The sequence below is a fragment of the Colletes gigas genome, unplaced genomic scaffold, assembly GCF_013123115.1.
Source record: "Colletes gigas isolate AHSC1104 unplaced genomic scaffold, ASM1312311v1 Colletes_gigas_Sc00002, whole genome shotgun sequence".
In the NCBI taxonomy this organism is placed as follows: domain Eukaryota; kingdom Metazoa; phylum Arthropoda; class Insecta; order Hymenoptera; family Colletidae; genus Colletes; species Colletes gigas.
In genome coordinates this window covers 12181122-12203346 of record NW_025106631.1, presented here as the reverse complement: position 1 = coordinate 12203346, position 22225 = coordinate 12181122, and the positions used below count along the sequence as shown (strand labels likewise).

Below are 22225 nucleotides of genomic sequence, written 5' to 3'. Positions count from 1 at the left end.
ACAGAATTATACAATATTACGACGCGCTACATACATCAACAAAACACATTAAAAATATTATAAGCACATGTGAACTTGACAGTGAAAAGGAATCCGACATTCCGCTAGTTTCAGGATACGAAAATTTAACTGTAGCGATACCTCCTGCACTCGCCAGCAGAGGGATACGTTCAATCTGTACCTTTCTCACGAGCACTCGACAAATCCACCTATTCCTATACAGAGTGTTCGGCCACCCCTGGGAAAATTTTTAATGGGGGATTCTAGAGTCCAAAATAAGACGAAAATCAAGAATACCAATTTGTTTATGGAGGCTTCGTTAAAAAGTTATTAACGTTTAAAATTCCACCCGTACTGAATTGTTTTCTTGAAAATGCGCACGATTTCGGGGGTATGTCTATCCACCAAAAATGATTGTAATTGACCCCCGCAATCGAAAATAATTTTTCCAGAACGATTTGAAATTTTTTTTTCGTCATAAAATTTCACACCTTCTCGAATTTTTTTCTAGAAAGTGGGTAGGATTTCGGAGGTATATCTATTCACCAAAAATGATTGTAATTGACCCCCGCAACCGAAAATAATTTTTCCAGAACGATTTGAAATTTTTGAATTTAATTGTTAATAACTTTTTCACGAAGCCTCCATCAACAAATTAGTATTCCTGATTTTCGTCTTATTTTGGCCTCTAGAATCCCCCATTAAAATTTTTCCCAGGGGTGGCCGAACACCCTGTATATACACTCTTCGACCGACCTGATTGAATGTCCCGTCTAAGGTAAGGTCTCCTGGGATTACCTTACTGATGAGAGTTCTCCACTTGGATGTTGAGGACGAAACGGTCCCCTCTCCTTTTTCCTCTCTTTACTTTCCTCCTGCTATCTCGCTTACTCACTTTCTCTATACAGCAAGTCGCCACAGAACGACGAATCACGCTCGAAAGCAACAAGAATTTCAGAGAATAATTGGCAGTCTGTATTATACATTCCCACATCAAGATTGGATATATGTAAATGCATTTGGTAATGTTAAGCCGAAATAAACGATGAACAACCCGAGCAATACCGACTCATTGAAAGCCAGGGCAATAGTAAAGTATTTAAAGAAAACGATCGGATACAAATTGAAATTAGGAAGCAACGAAGAATAGACAAACAATCTAATGGGATACGTCATCACGAACTGGGCGGAATTGTGAACAAACAAAGTCTATAGCGACTACATTATGAAATACAGTAATAGTCCAATTAGTTAGACATGTAGGAAAGAAGAGTAATTTGTAGCCCCACATCAACACCGGAAGCAGAGTATATATCCTTGAGTGAACGTTATCAAGAGATTCTGTGAGTAACTAAATTGATGGAAGATCTCGAAGAGGAAATTAAATACCCAATCACCATACACGAAGCAATCAAAGCTGCATAAGACTAACGCAAAATCAGAAATTTAATAAAAGGACAAAACACATAGATAGAAAACTTCATTTTGTCCGGCACTTAGTGAAATGTAGTAAAATCGTTACTAATTATCGTCCAACGAAATTTATAATTGCAGATCTATTGACGAATTCTTTGCAGCAGACGAGACTAACGAAGTTGTCATAGGAATGAGAGCCGATGGACAACGCAGAAAATTGAGATTCCAACATGGAGAAGCGAGTTGTGGAAACCACAATACCGGCACTAATAATGTTGCCAATTGTGGAATAAAAAGTTGCTCAATTATCGATAACTGAAAAGATAATTAGTACAATCGATGGCCGTATTGACGAGTATTTCGTAATCAACACACAATTGAGACATTCATTTGCTGTATAGCCTTCGCAATAGCAACTCGATTCACTTAAAGAAACGGTATTTTACAATATATCTGAAAACTATCAAGTTTAACCAGGACGCAAATTTTCTTCTAATTAGTGCGGGTTTTTTTACCTTAATACTTATTTTTGTAACCTGACTACAATTCATTAATACAAATTTATTTTCTTTAACATTTCATTTGAGAATTAAATTTTTTAGTCCCATAATGAAAAGTATTGTCACCCATATATGGATATAGAAAATGAATCTGTAAATAAAAATATAAATTTTTATTTTCAAAAAACCAAAGTTGACCTTCGAATATCACAATACTTAAGAAATAAAAAAAGCATTGTAACTTTTTAAACGGACACCCTGTATAAGAACATATCTTATGCCGTTTTTCTACCCTTCCTGCTGACTACCATAAATTACAAACGTACTTTGTTTCCAAATTTGGTAATAGGAATCATGATTAAATTAGTTATGCCCTTCCAATTTCTGTTAAAAAAAGAATGGGCATTGAAATTTTAAAACGAATTTCAATTTCCTATTGAATTTCATACGTTTTTCTTTCGTATGAAGATTTATCGGGGCAATCAAAATAAATAGACCACATTGTCAACAAATAAATAAGATAATTCGTAAGATTTATCTATATTTTTTGTTCGTTAATGAAACAAACTTTGTAGGAACAATTCTGTAAATTGAATTGCCTATAATTTACATAAATACTACCCAGTATTAACAATCGAGGAGTAGGTTTATTTTTAAATTCGCCAATTAGCGTAACGTTGATATTGTGGTTCAAGATGCATTTTCAATTCTTCAAGTTCGTCGATTCCATCATCATTAAAATCATATAAATTGTTGTTATATTCTTCAGCGTATCTCCTTTCTTCCACTTCCGCATCTTCATTTCTATTTACCTCTTTCTTCACTTCCGTTTCTTCATCGTCCATATTTATTGTCTTACTTTGTGCTACAAAAACCATATCGATAATTTTGTACTGTATGTTTCCGTGTCTTCAACAATTTTTAATAACTATACGTTACATTTCTATTGTAAGTTATAACTAATATTCTAGCACAGTAAAGCAAAATTTTCATTTCTATTATAAGTTTTCTTTTTTCTCTTCTTTTTATGTATTATGAAAAAGATATTACAAATGCCAAAAATCATTAACAATGCTAGTTGAAAGCAAATTATATTTAAAACCCGAAAAAATATTACATTTTTATATATAACACTGTTATCTTATAGAGAACAATGGTATAAATATTGTTTAGATTATTATGGTAAAATTTTTTATTTTAATTTTGTCTACGTAATTAAATAGTATAATTGATCAAAAATTATGTTAAATTAGGTTTCAAGAAAATATACGTTAAAAAAAAATTTGCCGATAAAAATAATCCGTTTTTCTAATACAAATAAAAATACATTACTTTACTGTATTCGTACAGAAACATATTCATGACAAATACTTTGCGCAAGTAAACAAAAAACTAAGGAGAAAAACATAATGTAACTAAATGAAAAATAAACAAATGTTTGATAGAATTTATCTATATACATATAAATCTGTAAATACAAAAATATATATATTGTTTTCTTCTTTTTAACAGAATAAAAAAATATATTACTTTTTCGTGTTAAATGTTAAAATAAAGTATTACATGGACAAAGAGTGTTACAGTTTCTTATTAGAAAAGGACATTTATAAGAGAGTGATGAAAATTTAATAAGGTATTTCTTTTAGAGGAGAATTAATATGATTTCTTCATTAGTTAAACAAAAGTTATTATAATATTTGCAAGCGAGGCATAAGATAATGTTGAAATCAGCATAGCTAAGAAGTATTATTTCTGAAATAATAATTAAGTTTCATACAAAGTTATGTATACACGACTTTTGATTTATTATAGTACATAATTATGTTTATCCTCGATAGATGAAAATTATTTTTACAAAACAATACATATATCGTACTATTTTATAAAATCACATAACCACACAATGGATGACATTACTTCATTTTATTTATAGTTTAATCCTTAACAAATCCTTAATTCATCATGTATAGCAACGATGAATAAAACATAAAATCGATATATTACAATTATACAGAGTTTTGCATTTAGAATAATATTTTCTTTGTACGATCATATTATAATTTCTGTCATTTTAATAAAGTAAATGACGAAATCATAATATTGTTAAATCTTATAATAATATACGTTTTGATTCATATTCGATTAAGAATACAATTAATTGCATTCATTTTACAATTCCGTCGCGATATAGTAACTAATAACGCTGCATTGTTCAATATTAAAAAATTAATCTTACCTCACAAAAATCAATGAATTTTTAATTTTTAAAATATTCAACAGAACAAACTGCATAATTCGGTACAGAAAACTTTTAATATCTATTCCTAACGTTAATATTATTAGGGGTGCACGGGTACCCGACAATTCGGGCTCTGGTATTTTTATCGAGCTCGGATCGGAACATGAAAACGAATCGATTCAAGTTGGATACATGAAAATTTGTAACATTCAAATACCCGAATCTTATGTCAAGTATCGGCTGATTTTATAATCAGATTTTACGGATATGCAGATCGACTTGAGTACCTAAAACTTCCTAACATATAGGTACCCGAGTGCTATCTCCCTTGGCTTTGATTTCGAGTTCCCACTAAACATGATGCTTTGCTACTCGAATGTTACAAATTTTCATGTACTTCCACACTTTTAGTAAAATCCGATTGTAAAATCATCCTTCCCTTGATATAAGATTCGAGTACCCGAAAATTTCTGATTCTCAGGTATTTTAAGACGTTACAAATTGTCGAATACCTGAATTGTCCTGTCCCTTGTCACGCTGAATCCTCCCAAAGATTTCAGGTACCTGTACATCCCATATATATTACACAAACTTTCATATTTATAGTAAAAAAAAAAAAATTCACTGTCAGTTTTCATTAAAGCTCCGACAAAAAAGAGCAATTTTTCGCATTACTCCTTCTCACATTCATTGTTTAAATCAAATATCCAAAACAACGAAGATTACGTACGCTGGAATACTAGATCACGAATATAGATATCCCCCGTCTTTAAAAAATATGTGTATGTGTGTACGTGTGTATTTGCATATTAAATATATATATACATACACACACACACACACACACATATGCATATACAGGGTGTGGTGGGACGAGTAGTACAATCGGGCAGAGGGTGATTCTACATGCAAAGATAAAGGCCAGATTGACAAACAATTGTCCGCGAGTACTGTTCATGAATAAGCGACATATAGGGTTTTCGGCCACCCCTGGGAAAGATTTTAATGGGAGTTCTAGAGGCCAAAATAAGACGAAATTTAAGGATACTAATTTGTTGATTGAGGCTTCGTTAAAAAGTTATAGAAACATTTCCGGTCACACAGTATATTTTCGGTAAAGAATTTTTTTTCGAAAGTACGTAGGATTTCGGGGGTATGTTTATTCGCCAAAAATGATTGTAATTTACCTCTGCATCCAAAAATAATTTTTTTAGAACGATTTGAAATTTTTAAATTTTGTCGTAAAATTTCATACATTCTCGAATTTTTTCTCGAAAGTGAGTAGAATTTCGGGGATATGTCTATCCACCAAAAATGATTGTAATTTTTCCGTGAGTGATTTAAAATTTTTTAATTTAATTTTTTAATAACTTTTTAGCGAAGTCTCAATTCAGAAATTGATATTCTCAATTTTCGTCTTATTTTGCCCTTTAAAATCTCCCATTAAAACTTTTCCCAGGGGTGGCCGAACACCTTTTATATGCAATGGATAAAACCGAAATCTAGAAACTGTTTACGAACAAATAGTGATCTGCAGTTTGTTCTAGATCCGTCCAGATTGAGAGATAATTGTTCGCAGACCCTCTTTGGCAATTCCTAGTTAAATTGTTATCAAACAATCTGCGGACAGTTTGCAGACAGTTTGCGGACAATTATCCATCAGCCCAGACGTGCCTTAAGTTGAAAAAGAATGAACAACATTTTTTCATTTGAGCCTTCATTTTCGAGATAATTGAATTTGAAAATTTATCGGACACACGTGTGCAGACATCGACACTGGTATCGGTTGGACGTTCGATATACGATATTATTTTTCCTAAATAAACAAACGCGGGAATCAAAGTGAAAATCAAAGTGCAGGGATCAAGGCAAAATAAAGTTCTTGTGAAAAAGAACATATCATTATCATTATTATTCGAAACGTGTGACACGTCTGACCATTAGTTTCTTTTTCTATTTGCGTTCAAGTCTACATCGTACTTTATTGCACGCGTACTTTATAAATTTGCAATATACAATATTTCGGAAAACGAAGCCTCGAACTAATTTTCACATATAAGCTCGGCACCCTGCGCGAATACTCTCTGTACACATACAAAGAGTTCCATCGAAATATCTCCTCTATTTGTGCTGATACAAAAAAATATTTTGTATGTAGTTTAAATAGTATCAAGAGGTCTGCATGTTGCAAAAAAATCTTTTTTCCAAAGTCACTTTCTTTGGGATTTTTTCGAAATCATCAATGTTCTTTCTTTTGCATATAATTTTTCTGTTGCATCGCGTTGCAGAGTTAAAAATACGTTCAATTATATGCATTATATAACCTTAAAATGACTTCGAAAATTAAAATGCAACGAAAAATATTTCTCATTCGAGATCTTATTATTTTCAATAAATATCGACAAATTTACCAATTGATATAATTCTGTTTTATGGCAAAAGGGATTAAGGTTTACGACAAACATTCGAAAGTGTCGGACAGTTCCTTCTTTTACATTTTAGAAATTGTATTATTGCGGATAGGCACCATTTCGAACATTTATCTGTCATGACAATTCAAACAAAATTCGTAACAAATACTAATATATCCATGATGAAATTTCCTACAGATACCTAATTGTAGACATATTTATTTGCATTTACTGGTTCTTGGACATCGTCTTTGTCTTTAATAAATGTCATTTCAAATTGTGTCATTAAATTATACGTTTCACATACGGACAGATACCGCAAAATTGACCTTAACAGAGATTTTCAAACTCAAAAATTTTGTTTATTACATTGTATTCTACTCGTCGCAAGGATAAAAGGTCCTAAAAAAACCATGGGTTGCAACTCAACCGTTCCCGCGAAAAGGAAAAAATAATAATAATAAGTTTCAGCAATTTGTAAACTTAATTTATTCATATTTTAAGGTCAAATTTGACCATCAAAATCGAGTCTGCATTATCATTTCCATATTTACTGATGAATGTATAATATCCATCATTATTGTGACTGAACTGGCTATATTTACATTTAAAAATCAGATATCATATAAATAATGTTTCAGTCTATTATTGGTAATAGTTAATTAAGGTTCGATGTAGATACAAGAATGTACATGAAATCTTTCGTGCTACTGATGAAGCAACAGACGATTATAGACAAAACCAATTCAATAACAATGATGATAGATATTATACGTTCATCAGTAAATATGAAAATGATAGTCATATTTGACTCGACTTTGATAGTCATATTTGACTTGGTCAAAGTCAATTTTGCAGCATCTTTCATTACATCAATTTCCATCAACCTAAAGGTATAGAATCGATTCATGACATCCTGTACATATCTAAACGTGTTAAAAAAAAAATATCAATGGCCTTAAACAATCTGAAAAATGATCTTGAAAAACTATTGTTTGCAACGTATTGATATTTTCATACCATTTACATTGTACATAAAATATTTTCCGTATCATCACAGTTGGAGAAGATATTTAAGTGAAACACCCTGTACGCATAGGGTGAATCACGAGAAACAAGACCCCCAGATATTTTTACTAATTATCGTTATATTAAAAAAGTTCTGAAAACAAAGTTTCACTGTTTGAAATAATGTATATAATGATAGCAAAAAATTCATTAAAAGAATTTTTTTTACTCGATTTCAAGGTTATGCTTGAATGATTTTTAATGGAATCATATTTTCTATTATAGTGCAGTGTAGCTGGCATTCTAAATTGTGAATACAGTCGCAGCTATGGCACGTTTGATATTATTAGTAGTAATAAAAGGTTATTTCTAAGTGTCCACAAACACGATTATCAACAGATTATAAACACGTACATCTGTTACTGCTATGGAATTATCAAGACAATGTATCAGTGTTGTTGTATCTATGTTTAACCATGTCTTAATGAAAGGAAGAAAAGATGCATTTGATTGTCATTTATAGTCGCAAATTATTCGTACTTTAAACAAGCAGCTCCCTTGTACAGAGATCGATTCTTTAATCGTAGGTAACCATCTTTTAAAATGCAGAATGCGACAAAAATGTTAAGTCCGAAGCCTTACTATTTTGAATCTTTCATTTGATTCAAATAAAGTAATTTGCACAATAATACTTTCGTTAACTAAATTTAAATCTCTCAGTCCAAGATCATTTCAAGGTCATAGTATGATAAGTAAACGAATTTGTATTGACGTTGACTACAATGTACTATAATAAAAAATACATGAAATGAGGGATGACCTTGAAATTTTTTCCTACTATAATATGCATCTTTTCAAATAGTGAAACTTTGTTTTCAGAACATTTTAATACAATGGTAAATAACGGAAATATTTCAGAGTCCGATTTCTCGCGACTTGCCCCATGTATACAGGGTGTTCGGGCACCCCTGGGAAAAATTTTAATGGGAGATTCTAGAAGCCAAAATAAAACGAAAATTAAGAATACTAATTTGTTGATGGAGGCTTCGTTAAAAAGTTATTAACGTTTAAAGTTTCGCCCGTACTGAATTTTTTTCTAGAACGTGGGTAGGATTTCGGGGGCAGGTGTATTCACCAAAAATTATTGTAATTGACCCCCGTAACCAAAAATAATTTTTCTAGAACGATTAAAAAATTTTTTTATTTTGTCGAAAAATTTCACACCATCTAAAATTTTTTTCTCGAAAGTGGGTAGGATTTCGAGAATATGTCTATTCACCAAAAATGATCGTAATTGATCCCCATAACCGAAAATAATTTTTCCAAAACGATTTGAAATTTTTTTTTTTCGCCGAATTTAGGCACCTACTCGATTTTTCTTAAAAATTTGTTTCACGCTCCACAGAAAAGTTGTGTAATACTTTTTTGTAGGTACCCATGGGCTCTGCTTTAGAAAAAAATTTCAATGAGATACCTTTACTATTGTAGGAGTTATGGTCGTTTGAAAATTGGACCAGTATTAGGGGTTTTTTTTCACTTTACGGTGTCTTTGAACAACTTTTTCAATATTGTTAGAATTTTTACATATTCTCCACTAAAATACGCATTGCTTGCATTTTAAAAAATTAAAATCCTCCAATCCGTTCAGGAATTATGACATTTTAGATTCGCATGAAATTTTAAGGAAGCATTTCTGGCCTCACATTAGATTTTCAGTAAAGAATTTTTTTCTCGAAAGTGGGTAGGATTTCAGGGATACGTGTGTTCACCAAAAATGATTGTAATTGAGCCCCGCAAACCAAAAATAATTTTTTTAGAATAGTTCGAAATTTTTTAATTTAATTTTTTAATAACTTTTTAATGAAGCCTCAGCCAAGAAATTGATATTCTTGATTTTCGTCTTATTTTGCCCTCTAGAATCTCCTATTACAATTTTTCCCACGGGTGGCCGAACACCCTGTATATATATATTTTTGATAAAATATAAATTTCTAAGTTTCGTCAAATCCTCGTAGTAGTTATTTACTCACCTCGTCGCGTGAATAACCGTCGACGGCTCGGCAACGTTAGCGCTCTCGTCGGAAATAATATCGACCGTCGCATTATTTCTCGCGTTCGCCGCAACCTTCGAACACATCGACGTAGCCACCGCGCATTTAATTGTGTTCAGATACTTGTGGGTTATGTCGCTTATCGCGTCCGGATTCGTCAGCTTCACGCGTTGAACGATATTCGATCCGAATTTCCGGAACATGAATATATTGTCCATAGCATTACCGCGCGTGTCATTTTTCTTTGAAGGGTTTACACTTTTCTTCCAATTCCCAATTGAATATTTTTCGTCAGTTTCAGAATCATTGTTTTCTTTGTATTTTTGTATTTTATGAAATCCCATGCTTTCTTGACTGCTACGACTGGTAGAAATGCTTTTCCCTTCGATTCTAGAATCTTCGTTCCCTCTTTGAAGATTCTCTGGCCTTTGAATTACAAAATTCATGTCCGAGTTCGATACTCGAGATAAGTCATTAATCGAGGTCTCCAATTTAATAGCTTTGTTCGGACAACTACTGGAAATAATTTCTGACGCGTTGTCTTCTTCGTCGGAAATCCTGTTGACATAATCGTCTACATAAAATATAAGATCTCTGGGAATAGACTTATCGAAGTATGTCACGCAACAATAAGCTCTCGGTATAGAAACAATGTCTATTTTCTTGAATCTACTGAACAAATTCACCATCAGCAGGTAACCGATTTTCGTTTCTTTCGGATCACGCGACTCAAAATATCTGTCGTTCTTTGCGGCGAGCATTTTTAATACTTCTTGTATTCTTAATGGATTCGTAACGTCTTTATAAATAACCGAAGTATATAAATCTGTACAGGGATCGTCTGAATCAATATTAATATCCTCGTACATGAAACTCTTCTTCGACGATCCTGATCTACTATTTACAATAGTGCTTTGCCAACTTTTTCCTACTTTATCGCTACGCACGTTTGTGAAATCTTTCCTACGATTATTATTATTATTATAAATACTATGCGTTTTGGTAACTTTATTATTTGAACAATTTCTTCCTACGTTCATCTTCCACGTCACCGATTTATTATACACATTACAATCACACAATGGGAAATCGGTCTGCTTATTCTCTACGTTTAAAACAGAACCATTTTCGATATAATGCTTCGCGTTTAACTTTAATATTACTAAATTGTGCACATTCTCGATCCTATTTACAACGCGTGCGTCGTTTACATTCGTTACACCACGCATTATATTACAAAACAACGAGTTACTATCACTAGCAAAATTAATACTGTCCGTTAATCTTTTATCACACGTTTCTTTCGCCAGCATGGGATCTACTTCCTCCAGTGCTTCTTTCACGTCCTCGATGCTTGCTTTCAAAACAGACAAAGGTACAATAATGTTGCTCTCAGAGACGCCAGTTAATAAACCATTATTTAACATTTTCAAACTGTCGATTGCCATGTTCGAAACAACATAATTTTCAGGTAATAAAAATTTCGATCGCACTTCCTCTGGCACTAATCGATCACCTAAACTGATCACATTAACTTCTTTCTTTAGACGAACGTCTAAAAGTTCATTGTCATTGTTATTATCGATTCTTTCTGTACCAATTACATTATTTTTAAGTTCTTTTCTGAGCAAAAAATTTGAATACGAGGGAAAGATGCTCGTGAAACCTTTAAAATTAAATATCCGTGACACATTGAAAAACTTCAACTTACTGGTTTCTTGTATAGAAGCATTTCTGTTCTCGTTTAAGTAACAATGGAAGTTCGTCCCATCTTGAAATGTACTTTCAGAGTGGCCAATAGGAAAGAAACATTTCGGATGTTGGAATAGCGCGAGCAACTTGTCTAAATTCGGAGCCTCTTTCTGAGTGCAATCGTCGTCGGTGATTACAGATTCGTCGCTTACTATAATACAATTTGAAAGTTTTTCGTCTTTTCTATAGTTCGTACAATTATTCTCTGAGTTTTGCACGTCATGCTTTTCGTCAGTTACAGATTCGTCTAGTATAATACAACTGGAAACTTCCTCGCCTTTATTATAATTGGTACAATTGTTCTCTGAGCTTTGCACGTCGAGAAATTCTTCGTTTTTACAAGCAACAGACTGCACACTTTGTTTTAGAACTAATTTAGTGCTTATATGCCTCTTTTCCATTTCGTTTGGAATTAAGTAAGATATTTTGCTCGAAGTCTTCTGAAAATTTTTTATATCTTGATGATTATCCGTTTCTAATTTAGATTGTGCACTGTCGATTTGAAAATTTAAATCGTAAGAAATGTCATCGTTGGACGTAGGAACAACTGGTTTAAGAGAAGGTATAGTATTTGCTGATTCAACGACCGAAACGCGAAATCTAGATGACCCACTTGCAGAAGAAGCGAGACAGGTTGGTGATTCCAGGGATATAGTAATTGGGGAGGAATTTGTTGAACATAATGACGTTTCCGGAACACGGGATACTACAAAACGGCTTCGAGAGGGACTTGGAATCGGACTAACTATCGGCGAAGAAGCTGGACTAAGGGCCGGGGAACGTAGACGACCTCCATTTATACGTTTCGGTTCGAGCATCGATCCACCTGATGCGTTACTCTGTATTGTAATCATGGTCGGTATAGAACATGGTAGAGTTTGACAGGTGAGCGAGATCTTACGAGAATTCGTGCTACAGAGAATGCTATGACGTGAACTATCAAAACCTTCGATGTTTTCTTCCGTAGTACGACTCTGTTCGTTCTCCGAGCAACGAACTTCGATCTCGGCTACCAGCTGCGAGTACTGGTGCAACGTCTCCGCTAGATCCTCCTGTTTTCGGCATAAAAGAAACAAACAATATTACGCAAGGGTTAAATTTTCTTTTTTTGTCATTTTGTAGTATTTGCCAAGTGCAATCTCAAATTGTGAATTTTAATTGACAGAAATCATGTTCGGAGTTATTAATACTACAATACATCTGTATTTCGAATTATATCTTTGGTAAACCTTACGTTTAGGGGAGGCAGCTGCGATAACCTGACATATGTTGTCAAAATCACTCCCCTAAATGGCACTAAGAAGGTTTTAGCCGTCGCTCATTGTTTATTAAAAAGTTATTAATAAAAATGTATTATTAGTATTGCACTAGAATCTGCGTATAAGTATACTCAATGTGACCTTAACGTTCACACAGTTTATGAAGGTCATACTCTTGAGCATTCCCCAACAAATTATAGCTACCTCTAATTTTTTATTAAAAAGTTATTACGATATATAAATTACCTGAAACAAAAAACAAGAATATGGAATTTCGTTCCATGAGGCCTGCGGAGCACAAAATAAAACATCCCTCACGAGTTGAACAGTATCATATCAAATTCGTATTACTGGCTGGGCCCCACCCAGACCCCCCTGTAAACTACACTGACTAATACTGACACCCATTTTTAATAAAATATAATTTAATATAATCGTTTTATTTAAATAAATGTGTTATATAATATAATAAATATTATATGATTTTTGTATGCTAATAACTTTTTAATAAAAAAACAAGCGACGGCTATAACCTCTTGGATGTTACTCAGGAGACTGACCTTGACAACATATGTCAAGGTCAAGGTCATCAGAGCTGCCTCCCCTAAACGTAAGGTTTACAAATTTAGAAATTACACGGAAACAAAAATTCGTTTACGAATAGATTTAAAATTTGTATTTGTTATTTGCGAATATAATTTTTCCAACTCTGTAATGGAGTGTTGCATTCTAAAAATATGCTTTCAATTAGTGGGCATGCGTTTAGAGAGTTAGTAAAATATTCTAGCATAAGTAGTTCCACATTATGATTTGACTAAAAACATATTGAAGAATTTATTCGACATGTTATTCGAATAATATATCCCCAACTTTGTTTCCACTTGTTTAATGGTTGCACAGATGATTCATTCACAGTGAACGTGAGATGCTCATTAGTAGACTGGAAATTTTTATACAAAATTAATATACAAACTATATGCAAAATAATGAAATCAACTGTATGATATACATATACATATTTTCATTAATTGTTTATGGTAATTTGCATTACAATATATAACTATAATTTTCTCTATATCGTCAACAGTAAGTTGATGCCTTTCTCGCTCAAGATTAATCTATATGTATGCTAAAAATGCGTATATATAATTTTTATAATACTTTGCATCAATTAAGTGTAATTACAGAACACGATAATTATACATATGTGGTATCGGGAAATGCGAGGAACTTGAGCGGAGTAAGAACTATAGGTTAAAAGAGAAAGCGTTACAGGTCGAAAGGGACGGGAAAAAACCCCTGGGTCAGCGGGCCCAGTGACGCGTTCGAGGTCCTCTCGCGCAGGGGTGCGAAACGCAAGCATGACCATATTTGGTCATGTACGCGCCCGAAAGAAGCTTGAATGGTGGGGCGGAAAAGGTTTTAAAAAGGGATGTTTCGAGCGGAAAAAGGAGACTCACTTGACAAGACGTTGCCGTAACAAGTCGCTTTAAGTTCTCATTTCAAGTTGTCGTTTTAAGTTGTCGTTTTAAGTTGTCGTTCTAAGTTATATCAGTTTAAGCGTAGCTGTTATTCAAATAGTCTTAAAATTAGTTCCTAGTCACTTTTAATATTTAAACAAAGATCTTTTTGAACAAATACCCACACATATAATAAATAATTCAAAAACAAAAGTGGTATTCATCATATAAAATTCTATCTTTGTAAGATAACGTCTAATAAAACAATGTCCCATAAAAAAGTTTCGCCTTTTACATGTATGACTATAGCTTGTACCAGAATCAACCTAAACTTTTAATTTCTTTGTCTTTTTTTAGGTCCGCTAAATTAAAAAAAAAAAAAAAAAAACATGAAAAGATCGATAATAAAACTTCAAAATGTTACCATTTTTGTAATTATCAACTTTTTCTTTTGTTCTGCTACTAGCTATAGCCAAACTCGTACCAATTAAGAATTTTTCACGTGTTTTCATTTCAAACAAACAAAATGGCCGGAATCATGGACACCGTGAGACGACCTTTTTTTTAAAACGACTACATTTAAGAGTTTGTCAGCAGTTTTAACTTTCTTTTGTCCAAACAATTTTAAAATGTCACTAAAACGTGTATAAAGAAATCTTGTAAATTTGGCTGTAAAAGGTGTTTAACAGTAGTTTATTTGCAAAAATACCTCATGAAAGCTTAGAAAACGCACTTCACATTAGAATACCTCCTTAATTGTTATTTTCGATATAACTTCGAGACGAGTTTGGATTTTGCTTTCATCTTTTGGCGAACGTAGAAGAGGATGGCGAATGAAGAAGAAAGATGATCGAAAGTGAAATGATTTAAAAAACATATCGGTGAGACAGCGCTAATACAAAAATGGAACTTCTTTATTTTTGTTTCTTTTTTAAATGAACGTTTTACCAACATATTTGTGAAGTTTTTCTGATTAAAATAAGATCAAACACGATACAATTTGTATCATATTTATGTATTAGTGAGTGACAATTACAACTCTTATTGTCTGAGTATTCGAATCCCCGAAATACTCATCGTAATTCGAATTTGGATCTAAAATCCAAATCTGAGAATCTGTACATCTGTAGTCGAATCTAGATCCTTCTTTTCGATGTCTCGAATATGGGACTCCTTTTAAATGGATACCAAATAAAAATAATGAGCAAGACGAAGATTAAAGAACGCAAAATTAGTATTTTTAAGTATATTTTATTAAGTTACTGAGATAAGTATAAATTCGTATTCTGATACAAGATAACTATATAATTTACATTTTCGGATAACAAACACGATTTTTTCGCAATTACAATATTTCCTACGGTTAAAAAAACTCTTTCCGCACTTGCAGAATATACCGGAATACATAAATATCTTTGTGCTATCTGTAAAACTTTTGGGAACTTATTTTTTGCGGTTCCCACCAACTTATATGATCGAGTTCATGATGAATTTGTGGTTCTGCTAAATACATATCAAATTCACTAATTAATGTTGAATATATTAAATCTAATGTCAATTCCTTGGAATTGTGTGTATTTTGGGTATTACCATCTGACATATCACGTAATGTTTTTTATTTTTTCTCAAATTCCATATTTTTGTATCGAGGATCTAGAAATCATGCAAGATAACAAGCATTTACATTGCTTGTATGAGAATTCCACTCCAATCGGAATCGCGATGATAAGTCTACAGCAATTGTAGTTTTAAAAGCTGTTATGGCATAACAATCATTTTAAGTGAGGCACTTAAAACCGGCCATCTGAATAACTTGGCTGCTATTGATGGTAGGAAAAAATGCGTCAGGCCAAAATTATTTGGTATCGAGAGACTCATCATCCGATGTTACTAGCTTTTTGATACGTGGAGGCATCAAGTAAATATGAAGATCATCTCCGGTTTTTAAATGGAACGGTGTTTCGGCTGCGAAGTATCATGCCCACTTGCTATACTGCGCAGACCGTGCTTATCACACAGCTCCTTGCTGTGTTCCCTTTTGGTAGGCTCTGTACCGGATATGCACGCGGACTTTATTGTGAGAAATTGTAAGTTTCTGAAGTCGCGAACCCGGCTTGCTCGTCTAACAAATTAATGCCATTGGAGCAGGTTACGTATAGATAATGCACTGAGAACGGTTTTGTGTGTTCTTTTATTTTGTATGTTTCGGTTGACTTTGCACAGAAGAAGTGACATTTTTTGGCGATGTTCATGGTTTACATAAGCTCGGATCTGTTTCTATTGGTGGAAAATGTTGTGGATGGGGGTGTACGAATTTTGTAACTATTTCTGACTGTGAGGGGAAGTGTACGGCGTAGGAACTTTCCGTACAGGGAAAGTTCCTGAGGTCCCTGGGATTGAAAACAATGAGTGCAGAAAAAAAAGGAGCAGTAAAGTGGCTGATGTCAGCTCACGTGCTCGGCAAATGTTGCCCTCTTAGGGTTTTTGATTTTGAATGACTTTGGTGACAATGGATCGGTCGGGGACTCGAACGTCGGTCCGACCGTTGCCGTTGCCGATGACCGAAGGCACGCTATCCGTAGCCATAAACCGCGGGGACAAGGTCGGGGGGGGCCCGGACGCACGCCTGAACAGGCTCGAAGGAGAAAACTGGTGTTTGGGGGAAAAAACCAATACCCTAGCCCGTTGCTTCAAGGAAGAGTCCGATGCTCCTTTTAGTTACACAAGAATATTTCAAGACTTGTGGAGAGTCGAGTCGAGGGTGTAAGGCTCGATCAAACGAATCTAATTCCTAAACCTAATGCTACCCTTAACCTAACTTCGGCTCATTGGTCAAGCCAATCCTCCAAATCGTCACCTTGGTAGGGCATTTCTTGCCTTTTGCAACATTCCCGCCCACCCTGCTGTCCAGTGTCCAGGTACACCATGCAAGGGTGAGTGAGAACGTTGCCTCTTTTTAAATAAATAATCTTTAGGGAAAGCTAAAGACTCCCAGGACCCCGGTGGTCTGCAGCTGTGCGCTACCGCGGGTTTACGATACGTCGATCGCTATTGAGACAAGGAAGAGCTCCAAGGATTCCAAGTCTCGTGTGGAGTTTGGAGGTTCCTCAACCCCTTAACCTACAACTACGTGTGAGACACGTAGTCTTCTATTCGGGCCAAAACTGATTATCACGGGCCTGACTCATAGTACATCGGTCGGGTCAAATGTAAGTATTACGGGCATGGCCCGTGGTACAACGATTGCGGTTTATAATCTGCCCCACCACAAACAGCACAGACCAGGCTCGTGATAGATTCTTATTATCTCTTTGTATGATAATCAGTTACATGTTATTCTTGGACACGTTCGCACTGTGAGATATATTTTCTTAAATATTAGAAAAGTATCCCAACAAGATGTTTTCAAAAAGAAAATTTTGTGATGAGAGCAATGAGAGCTACATACAGTGAGTGTAAAAAGTATTCGTACACTAGTCAATTTGAACAAAAACTTTGCAGAACTTTGTTTATTACAAAAGTATGTTAACAAAAACATACATACATATTCTTAGAAATTCCACCTTTTATTTTTCGATTTGAACATACTAAGCAATCATTATGTTTGCCTTAATAATTGAATTGTGCATGCACATATAACTGATTTTATCAAACAACTGGGATGTTCATAGGCATAAGTTTTATACGAAATTTAGTGCGATACAAGACTTTTATGTACATACACATAATTTAAAAGCATTTTTTAAATAAAGCTGCTTCCCATTAATTTGTTTCATTAACGCCAGAGGTGGCCTCAGAGTTTTAGGGAAAAATAGTTTTGTCAAAGCAGAGGTGACCTCACAGTGCAAAGTGCATAGTGGACACTTTAGACTTGAATTCGGACACCTGAGACTCGAATACTTGAAACTCGAATACTCAAAATTCAAATATCCATAAATCTGAGCAGCATTAAGAGCCCTAGTGACAATATATAATTCATATTAATAGATAAATATGATCCAAATGATATCGCGTTTGGTCTCATTTCAATCAGAAAAGCCTTACAAATATGGTGGTAAATATTTTATTTGAAATGAAATAACAATAAAAAGGATTTTATGTTGGATTAACACGACGCGTCATACAGGTCTCCCCTGAATGGTGGGAATAAATAACTAGCTGCTATGCTGTTCTTCGTTTCTTAGTTATCCAATATTTAATGTACTTGTATGTGGAATTATATGTGAAATGTGACAAATATATGCAAAAATAAAGATGTGTTTCCATCCGCAGCCAATCAACATGAAATTCAAAGGGAAGGAAACGGGGAGAGGGATACCAAATAAAAAATTTTAGCTTCGGTAATTAACTCTCTATGGGTCAAATTTTTGTCTTAAATATAAACTTGCAAGGCATTTACTTTGATATTTCAGGTTAATGGTGCTGTCAACCGTCATGAATGTTGTTATTGATTATCTCAGAGATATATGTATAATATCTTGTGAAAAAAACTAAAATGTCGATATATTAGCATATAGCCTGAAAGTTACACGGGTCCACAGAGGGTTAAATAGTTTCCAAAATATTAATAAACATATACGTACGCATACAAACATCTTTGTTATGTAGTAATCGTCGTTATTAGTCAGATTCCTACCAGAAATATTTTTTTTATGAGCGGCGAGGTTTTTGGATCTACTAGTAAACAAATTTACAAAGTGTTCCGCCGAAAATGTACTTTTATATCAAATTTTAATTTTATTGGTCGAGAAATGTTGGTTTGCGAAATACTATTCTAATTCAACAGAATACATATACTATACTACCAGATGTGGCGGCTAATAATTCTTAATTTTTCTTAAAAAAAAAACACATTTTTCCCATCTCTCAGACAACTTGTGGATGACCTCCCAGAAAAACCGTTCAACTTTTGAAGTGATCCAGTCAGCAAGCCATTCTTCGACATCTTCGTAATTGTTGAAGCGTTCCATGGAAAGTGCGTGAAACATTGATGAAAACAAGTGGTAGTTGGAAGGGACCCAGTCTCTTTCAGCAAAACATTCAGCACTCTCAGCACAAGCCCCGCTTCAACTCGTCTCATGCCCAAAACATTGTGCATAACGCTTTGCACCAATTCGAATAAGACACCAATATCGGCTGCTATCTCCCTGATGCTCCCACGACGATTTTCGAGCACAATTTTCTTAACTTTTTAAATATTTTCGTCAGTCACAGAGGTAGATGGACGACCGGAACGAGGAAAATCATCAACCACAGTACGGCCCTCTTTTAACTTTTTGTACCACTCGTATGCTTGTGTCTTTGACATTGTCGAGTCTCCGTAGACTACCGTTAACATTTTCAACGCTTCCGCATATGATATTTTGTTAGAACACACAAAATTTTAGGCAGACTCTTTGCTCAACTAAATTCGACGTAGCGAAATTGGCAGAGTACACCAAACAATGACTTGTAAACAACTGACAGATGTACCAACTTAGAAAAAAAATGATTTTGACAATATCTCAAGCGCAGTTCGTTTAAATGAGAAATTCCGGATATTTTTTTATCACAAGGTATATCCATTTTTCGTCTTCAGTCACGATGCGATGTCAAAAAATCTGGAGGATGGAGCCAGAGGATGTATTAAACTCTACGATGGTTCAAGTGCCTACTCAATATACTACCGATCAGCATCCTGGTGCTTCAAACAATCAACCTAATCAGTCAAACGCTGAATTCATCCATGCAGTCAGAAGGCCTCAACTCCCCACTTTCATGAAGGATGATCCAGACATATGGTTCTTCATCATCGAAGCAGAATTTGTAGCAAGCAATATAAGGGTAATATATATATATTCCGAAACTATAAGAGCTTTTGATACTAGCACGAGGAAACAAATCACTGTACTTTTTAAGACCTGATGAGGTGCGTCCACCACTCTCACCACCTTATTCTGGACCACATAAAATCATCAAAAGATTGTATGACCGAAGATTTGTCATATACATTGACGAAACAGAAAAAACAATCTGAGTTGATCGATTGAAGCCAGCATTCATTGCTAAAACTGACAGCGAGGAGTTCGAACCTCTAACGGAGCAGGACATCATTCGCCCACACTAGCAAGCAGGCATGGATAAGCCTTTGAAAACAAAGACCAGGCCAAAACCAAGGACTGTAACCTTCTCTTTCAAACCTAGCAACGGTTCTAGGGGAGGAGTAGCTGTGGCGGACCAGAGCCCTGCATTACCGACCGATCTTCCTGTCAGTCGTCGAAGGAAACAAATCTTTTATACGCCGAAACTCTGTATTTGAAAGGCTTTCATTTCATAAAAAATTAAATTGTTGATTCCGCTTGTTAAAGTTAAAAAGTTCGTGATCATTGGTGAATCCTAGTAATCATAAACCCTTGTTTCTAGAGTCATCTTTAAAAAGAATTAAGAATTATTAATCGCCACACCTAGTATAGTGTCACATTCGCTTCGGATTGCTACCGGCCCTCCACTCGGCGAAATGAAACAAAATGAAAAATATCAAAACCCTAACCTAGTATCCCGGAAACTATTAAACTTCCAAAGCTAAAATTTTATATTTGATATGCATTCCGCCTCCCCTCTAATCCTTCCAAACGTTATGTCGATTGGCTGCGGGTTCCATTCGGGAGAACTGCCACAAAAAATTATATTTTTGTAATCTAACGATAAAACAAATGTTTACCCAAGTCCTATAATTTTATCTTTTTCCTATAAAAATATACATTTGCATAAAAGTTCATAGTTGGCTCATTAGTTTTCAAAATATCGACGAACAAAATAGTGAATGTCGAAATTGAGTTATGGCTGGTAAGTAGGGGTGTGCGAGACCTCGAAATATCGGGTCGGATCAGGAACACGAAATTTTTTCGGGATCGGGACGGGTACCCGACAATTTCGAGATTTTTGAATTTTCGGGATTCCCGAAAAAAGTCGAGATTCTCGAGTGAGTCAGGATTCTCGAAAGAGTCGGGATTCTCGAAATAATCGAGATTCCCGAAAGAATCGGGATTACCAAAAAATTCCGAGAAACCATTAATCATTTAAATTCATTTTAATGTATATAAGAGCTTCTTGTCCGTATGTTAATGAATAATAATAATAATATGTTCATGGTTTTGAATTGTTTATTCTAGGTGTTTGCGGAAAATTATGTAATTTTACTTTTTACTTATTCAATTTACAATTATAGAATTATACGATTCGTAGAATAGGAATAGTGCACAAATAAGTAATAAGTATAATTATTTATTGTAAAGGGTCTAGCCGAATAAGCATGGTAAAAGTGCCTTCAAACCAAATTGAACGGAGTTAATACCACTCGATAGGTGGTTCGAAGAAACCCCTTTTCACAGAGTTTCAACCCGGTATCTCTACTACAGGGGTAATAACGGGGTGAAAATCATTTTCTGGTTTATCCTTAATATCTCCCGTCCTGCTCAATTAAAAATTATGAAAAAAATCATGGTTATTTTATCGATTGGTGTACATATTCGAGAATTTTTGGATGCAAATTCGATTTTTAAAGAATTCGAAAATATTTTAACCGGCGATTTTTTGCCGAAGTTATCGAGTGACCACGTTTGTTTTTATACAGTATAAAGCTCTAAAAATATATAGTAATCTCTAATTTTTCCAAATTGTTCGAAGGGGTGGAACGTAGTCAAAAAAATAAAAAATGATTAAAATATGGTGAAAAAGTTTTATATTGCCTCAATTATTTACGTGACCATGTTCATATTTTTATAGCTATAGCGTAACATTATGACTATTGATGCGTCATTTTTTCAGATTTTTTGAAAAAATTGTTAAAGAATTATTAATTCATATTTCCTAATTTTTCATACGGAAAAAGGCCGCACATGCTTTTACAATAGATATAATTAAAATATATTTGGTTACATACTTAGTTAACTGGTCGCTATATGTAGTTTTCAAATACGTGTAGTACCGGACTCCTGTTGATTAGAACCGCCACGGCGCGGCGCGATACGTTGATCGTTTTGATAAAGCATCCGCGACATTGCCAACATTATGTACTGATAAACAGAAAGATGGGGATGAGACTAACTAATACGATATTATAAACATAATACTTTTATAACTATAAATTA

At 34.2% G+C, this 22225-nt stretch overlaps 1 protein-coding gene across 4 annotated transcripts in view; it reads right to left on the bottom strand.

Moving 5' to 3' along the window:
- Positions 1-2646: 2646 nt before the first annotated feature.
- LOC122401498 overlaps positions 2647-22225 on the bottom strand; it is a 71933-nt gene continuing 52354 nt past the window's right edge. For 2 of the 4 annotated variants that reach the window (XM_043403688.1, XM_043403697.1), the window contains 2 exons: positions 9605-12429; positions 4603-4719 (listed from right to left, as the gene is read on the bottom strand). In XM_043403688.1, the coding sequence (XP_043259623.1) occupies positions 4650-4719; positions 9605-12429 (2895 nt within the window). In that variant the 3' untranslated portion in view covers positions 4603-4649. Of the gene's footprint in view, positions 2782-4602; positions 4720-9604; positions 12430-22225 lie in introns of those variants that run through there. The other 2 variants (XM_043403670.1, XM_043403679.1) reach the window with 2 other exon arrangements.